Source organism: Paramisgurnus dabryanus, chromosome 8, assembly GCF_030506205.2.
Source record: "Paramisgurnus dabryanus chromosome 8, PD_genome_1.1, whole genome shotgun sequence".
Taxonomy (NCBI): Eukaryota; Metazoa; Chordata; class Actinopteri; order Cypriniformes; family Cobitidae; genus Paramisgurnus; species Paramisgurnus dabryanus.
In genome coordinates, this window is record NC_133344.1 from 19,176,752 (window position 1) to 19,183,263 (window position 6,512).

Below are 6,512 nucleotides of genomic sequence, written 5' to 3' on the forward strand. Positions count from 1 at the left end.
ACTGATTGCTTTATTGATACATTTCTTAATTAAAATATTCTGTTCTAATGTTCAAAGACACAAACGTGGTGTTTTAAAGTGCAGTACTGTAGTTTAGCCGTACATATAATATCCATATGAAAGCAAACTGTTCAGGAGAAAAAATTCAGGATAAACAATTGTACTTTTTTCAGAACAATAATATTTAATATTTGATCTGCCCTGTTCTGAGTCCAGGGAATGGATTTCAAGGGGTACAGACAGACTGAATTCAAGTTTTTTATTATTATTAATAAATATTTGTGATGAATTGGTAAACAGTCAGTTTATTCATTTACCAGATTCAGAAAGTTGCATGTTACTTACATTTGGAAAAGGAAAGGTTATTATCAAAGAATTACATTTGTCAATAAATGCCATCAGTAGAAGGGTCCACAGTCATACTCACAGACAGAATAAGATGGATAGACTACAGTATAAACAGGGCATGATGTAAACAAAGCACTACTGTATTCAAGCTGCTTTAGGTTCTGCTCCAAAGCATTGTGACCTGCATGCTGACTTTGTGTCTCATTTTCCTTCTTAAAGCATCTTTGATTTCTTTAGTTCTGAAGCAGTATATCATTGGATTGACAACAGGGGGCAACAGGCTGTAGCACATAACTAACACCATCCGAATGGCAGGTGGTATTGGCACTACTAATTCATATGCATAGATAAAACATCTAGGTACATAGTACAGAAAGATGATAACAAGTTGGGGAGTGCAGGTTGAGAATGTTTTATATCGAGCCTGACTGTCAGAGATTTTAAAAACAGATGTGATGATGGCAACAAAAGAAAAAATTATAAAAGCCAAAGGGGCCAAGAGAACAAACATGGCACTTCCAAAAATATACAGCTTTTTCTGCTTATAGTTTCCACAGGATAATTTCATTATTGTATTTTGGTCACAATAGTTTTGGGTTATTACATTAAATGAACAGTAGGGTTCATCAAAGGTTTCATAAGTAATAACCCCCAACAAAATTATTAACATTGTCCAAATCACTGCACATGCCATTAAAATGTTTTTATTTGTTATAATCGCACAATATCTAAGTGGGTTGCGCACTGCAACAAAGCGATCAATGGCCATAAATAGCAAAATAAAAGAATTAACACTCCCTAAATAATGAACAAAAAACATTTGCACAAAGCAACTATAAAATGATATAGTGTTGACATTGAAAAGGTATTTTGAAATTGCCGTAGGCAGCGTTGCAGTTCCAAAAACAAGATCAGACACTGCAAGATTACAGAAGATTAAATATGTGGGTTTCTGAAGGGTTCTGTCATATGCAATAAATGAAATTATAAAGAAATTTCCTCCTGTCAGTAATAAGTAGATGAAAAGCAAAAAAGTTCCCACAGCTCCATAATACTGCGCTTGGAGTCCTGGAAATCCCTGCAGGTAGAATTCAGTGACGTTGGTGAAAGTCATGGCTCTGGAAAGACTTCACAATTACCTGATGCACATTCACTGTAAAAACAATGTCAAACAAAGCTGAAACACACAGTGTATATAGTTGAAATCCTATCTGCAAAAAAGATTAGACTAAAACACAAAATACAAAAAATTATGTTATTTCAAAATAAAAATTTTCTCTTCAATTCTTAAATGTTCAACTTTAAATATGAATAAATATAGCTCATAATTGACATACTTCCAAAGAAACTACCCCAATGCATAATCTCAAGTTATAAAATGGAATTATTAAGTGATCTTGCATTTACTGACAAACAAACTGCAAACCTAAAGTAATGCACAGACAAAGAAAACCTTGCATAGATGCATATGCTATAGATATGAAAGATCATCTATCTTTAAAGACCAGAAAACACCGCCCACATTTGACGTGTTGTTTGGGGTTTTCTCATCACCATTCTCATGGCATTTTTTTCTTTTAACAGTGTACACAAATTTATGTCTTTATTGGAATAATGTAATAAGTAGCATGCCATTCCAAATTATTTGGAACGCCTACAAAAATGTTAGTTCATTCAACTTATAATTTTACTTTCAAATTAAAAATGTTTAGGTTACCAATTAAGTAATATTTAAGTTAAACAAACGTTTTACTTTTTACAGTGTACTACAGTGAAGTAGCAATCTGTATCTGTAAGATTGTAACTTGATCATAATAAAGAAAACAGTATTAACATTATTTACAGTCTTGAGTTAAGCTAATATTAGAAGTCTTCCAGTAAGCAAGCCAACAGAGCGACAGCGGTCAAGGGGTGAAAAAACTCCTTTAGGAAGACCCTATGACACCAGGCTTAGCCAGGAGGACCAGGACCATCTGTAACAAGAATATAGAGACACATTCTTACTGATTGCAGCTATAACTCACACTGCTGTTACAGTAATATATTATAGAATTTACCATAAACTATACTAAATATATGCTATATAGAATATAGTGTATACTATATAATAATATTTTACCCAGCTACAAGTGCACAAAGGAAGTGATCAGTTGATATCGTCAATTTGGCACCATGAGGATGGCAATCAGGTGGTGGAATGAGCATCACACCAAACTGGAACTGGAAAAAATCTCTCACCTTTAGATGATTTTTATATTCTAGGGATTATTAAAGGGCACCTATTATGCAAAATCCTCTTTTACAAGGTCTTTTTTAATCACCAGTCTCATTAGACATGCCTTTTTAATTCTCTTATCAATGTGAGTTCACATTGATAAAGCCCCGCCCACTTACAGTTCCACCAGTGGCGGATCGTGACTGCTCTTCCGAGGGGAGCTAATTCAAAATATGGGTTCGAAGTCTCGTGTGTTGCTCGTATTTTTAAAATATGTGTTTGTTGCGTCATGTGATTCATGTGCATCATGTGTTTTGTCAAAATAAATGCCAGCTGCACACGTGTCAAAATACTCGCTTAACACTAAACTATGATTACACATGAGATTATGGGAGTATCTTGCAAACGCGAGCTTCTCTTTTTATCAAAAACCCTTTAGACCTGTGTGCAGCACGCACTTATTTTGACAAGACACATGATGCACATAGGTTTATTCGACACACCAAACACATATTTTAAAGTGACGAACCACACACATGACGGGCTAAATACATGATGAGCTTTTGCATCGTGCTGCCTCGAAAAAGTCACCGGCCGCCACTGGTTTCCACCTTTAGCGAGGTTGTATTCTGTCTACTAGTTAGTGTTGTCTATGTTTTAATCAGATATATTTTAACTAAAAGCATTCACTGTCTGTTTGTAAGGAAGTGAGGAGCTGTAGCTCATTTCCATTTAAAGGTACAGACATTAACAGCACGGTCTTAAGCCATTCCACTACTAAATGTACATTAAAGGGGCATGCACACCAAAGCTTTTACGCCGGTGGCCAGCTTATGTTTTCAATTGTTTCCAATGGAAGCGTGGCGGTTTTCAAAAAAAAAGTAAAGTAGCTGCCGTTTTTTCGCGCTGAAAGCCAGGACTCTGCATTTTTCTGCACTCAGTGCTGAATGGCGAGAGTTGGGTGAAAAGCTCAGCTAGTCAGTGAGTGCGTTTACATGCACAGTCTTACGCCGATTATGCTTAATAAACTGATAACACGTGGGGTCATGTAAACGCGTAAAGCAGTTTTCTTTAATCGGGGAAAGCCCATAAACAGTGTAAGCAAAAAACGATCGGCACAGGTAGTTTTTTGCTCATTTCGCCGATTTCGCGTGGCATGTAAACACCTTAACCCACTTTCTCACGGTTTTGTCCATGTGCGCATGTCTCCGCGTATGAAAGATAAATGTCACATGCGGAAGTAAGCTCAAGGTAACGCATAAAAGTCTCCGCTCGACTTAAGCAGTTGCCAGAGAAACTGTGAAAATAAAAGCTCATGTTACATTAACAGGTTCTGCAGACACGAGGAGAGATACAACAGTACAGCTTAAGACAGATATGTTGTTGACTTTTTGATCGACTATTGTGTACTAAAGGCGGTGACGTCACTGCCTGCGAGAAAACTGATAATTCTTCAAGTCCCATGTAAACGCAGTTGTCTGCATAGCCGGCTAACTGATTTGCGTGTAAACGCATGAAAACAGTTTTCTGTAATAAGCAGATTTTTGATAGTTATCCGCTTATTCTGTGCATGTAAACGTACTCACTGTCAGTTCTCACTCGGCCGTCCATCACAGTGGAGGAGGGGCGGGATAAACATCATCGTACAGTAGAATGACTGAAAAAAAGTGGCAGTCGGGTGAAAAAAAGCTGGCAGTCGCCATCTGCCTGGCGTTTTCAGCCGCTTTAAAAGCTTTGATGTGCACACTCCCCTAATTGTTTATGGTTAATTGCAAAAGAGCATAAAACATTATTTGAACACATTTCAATAAAAATATGTATGTTGTCTGTAGATTTTTTGCAAAATTTTCTTTAAAATACAGTATCTTGAAGAAGGAATGGAATGGAAGAAGGAATTAATTTAGACATTTATGAGACGAGACATCATTACCGTCTACAGCCATGAGAGTCCGCCATAATGCTGCTTCTGTATTTATGTAATTCAATGAATTCAGTGATGTGGAATGACGAGTATGCAAACTTCACGCTAGTTGTCTTGTTCGGTTAATTTGCCCTATTCAACCTTCCAGGTAAGTTCTGTATGCTATGGTTTATCGTTTAAATAACTGATAATATTACCTTTAAAAAACAGACATCTATTTAGCCTGCTGTTCTGTCTGCTATTGTTTAGTTGAATAACTTGCCTTCCAGATTAAATGTCTGTTCTTCGGCTTGGATTTTGTGAAATAATTTTTTAATAAACACAACGTATAGTCCACTGTGACTTATATATGTTATTTCATCTTAATGACGCATTTTTGAATGATGCGGCTTATATTCCGGTGCGGTTTATATTCCGCAAAGTACAATACATATTTTATATTAAAAAATTTAAAACATAAATGAAATAATTCAGGCCTTTATTGGAGATATTTAATAAAAACAGCCATTGGTAAACATCTATAATGTATTGAAAGAATGTTCCTACTACTGTAGAAATGACATATGTTCAAACATAATTTACAATATGACAGTGCAGAACATATTCAAGACAAGACTATTCAATTCTATGCTATTTACATTGTCACAGCTTCCTCAAATTATTTCAATTATTGCAAAGTACAAGTTCATTTTGTTGACACAATGCTTTTTTCAGTTTCATGCAATAAAAATGCATCATTAATACACAGACAAGGCTTAGTTAAACCAGGACTATGTACTTAGTTAAATTATAAAGTTTAAGCATCTTTATAAACATGCCTTACTTAACAAATCAATGGCACTGGCATATTTTAAGATCTGTCACTGCAAGTTATTTTCATTTGTGACAAACATGTGTTTAAGTCTAGGACTAGCCTTAAGCCTTGCCTGTGAAACCGAGGGGTCAGAATTAAAATTAACATGTAAGGAAAATTGACTTACACACGGCATATCATTCACAAGTGACATTTTATACAATCTGGAAACGTTAGATTTGTTTTAATAACATTTGGCATAGAGCACTTCATGGCACCTGTAAATGAATGCCCGTTTGTTTATTTTGAAATAGTATTTTAAAAATCATTTTGACATCTTCTGTTCTCAAACAATAAATAAATGGGTTAATCATCGGTGGCAACAGGCTATACGTCATAATAATGACCAATCGCAAATCAGTACTGAACTTTACGTTAATATTGCTAGACAAATAATTAAAACATCTGGGTAAGAAAAACAGAGCAATAATGATGAGCTGAGGACTGCAGGTGGAGAAAGTCTTCAGTCTTCCTTGAGCACTCGATATACGCAGAACGGCCACAATGATAGCACAGTAAGAGAAAACAATAACAGCAAGTGAACCCAGCAGCACTATAAGGGCATTGACCAAAGCTGGGAACCCATAAAGAGTTCGGTCGGTGCAAGCCAGTGTTGTAATCGAAACATGATCACAGAAACAGTGTACTATGGTGTTTTCTGCACAGTATGGGAGAGGATACGCCCGAATAATCAACATCAGGGGGCCCAAGGAAGCCCAGACCCAAGCTGCACAGCACAGAATGAGTACATTTCTGTTTGTCATAATGCTGTAATATCGAAACGGGTGACAAATGGCTACATAGCGATCTATAGCCATTAAAGCCAGTATGTATGAACTGACTGTGCCAAAATAATGCACAAAAAACATTTGAAGAAAGCAACCCAAAAATGAAATGGATCGATCTTCAAACCAATACCTGCTGATTATCTTTGGTAATGCAGTGGTGCTGAAAAGTACATCACATACAGCAAGATTTACAATAAAATAATAAACAGGCTTCTTAAGGCTCTTAGATAATACAAATAATGTTATAAACACAGCATTTCCCATCAGTGTACACACATAAACAAAAAACAGGACTGCTGAGACAATGGCGTAGTATCGAGGCTGAAGTCCCGGGAACCCAACAATGATAAAAGCCTTTATAAAACTGACGTTTCCAACTGACATCAT

General features: G+C 36.2%; 2 protein-coding genes across 2 annotated transcripts; both read right to left on the bottom strand.

Annotated features, from left to right (window-relative positions):
* Positions 1-502: 502 nt before the first annotated feature.
* On the bottom strand, positions 503-1,462 carry LOC141282507 (olfactory receptor 52N2-like). Its single transcript, XM_073815570.1, has one exon. It carries the CDS (start codon positions 1,460-1,462, stop codon positions 503-505), a length of 960 nt encoding a protein of 319 aa, XP_073671671.1.
* Positions 1,463-5,546: 4,084 nt separating this feature from the next.
* Positions 5,547-6,512, bottom strand: LOC141282508 (olfactory receptor 2AT4-like). Its single transcript, XM_073815571.1, has one exon. The coding sequence runs from the start codon at positions 6,510-6,512 to the stop codon at positions 5,547-5,549; it is 966 nt and encodes a 321-aa protein (XP_073671672.1).

What these genes read in the sequence shown, in the direction of transcription:
- LOC141282507 (XM_073815570.1), bottom strand. Translation starts at nt 1,462, where the DNA reads ATGACTTTCACCAACGTCACTGAATTCTACCTGCAGGGATTTCCAGGA.
- LOC141282508 (XM_073815571.1), bottom strand. Translation starts at nt 6,512, where the DNA reads ATGATGTCAGTTGGAAACGTCAGTTTTATAAAGGCTTTTATCATTGTT.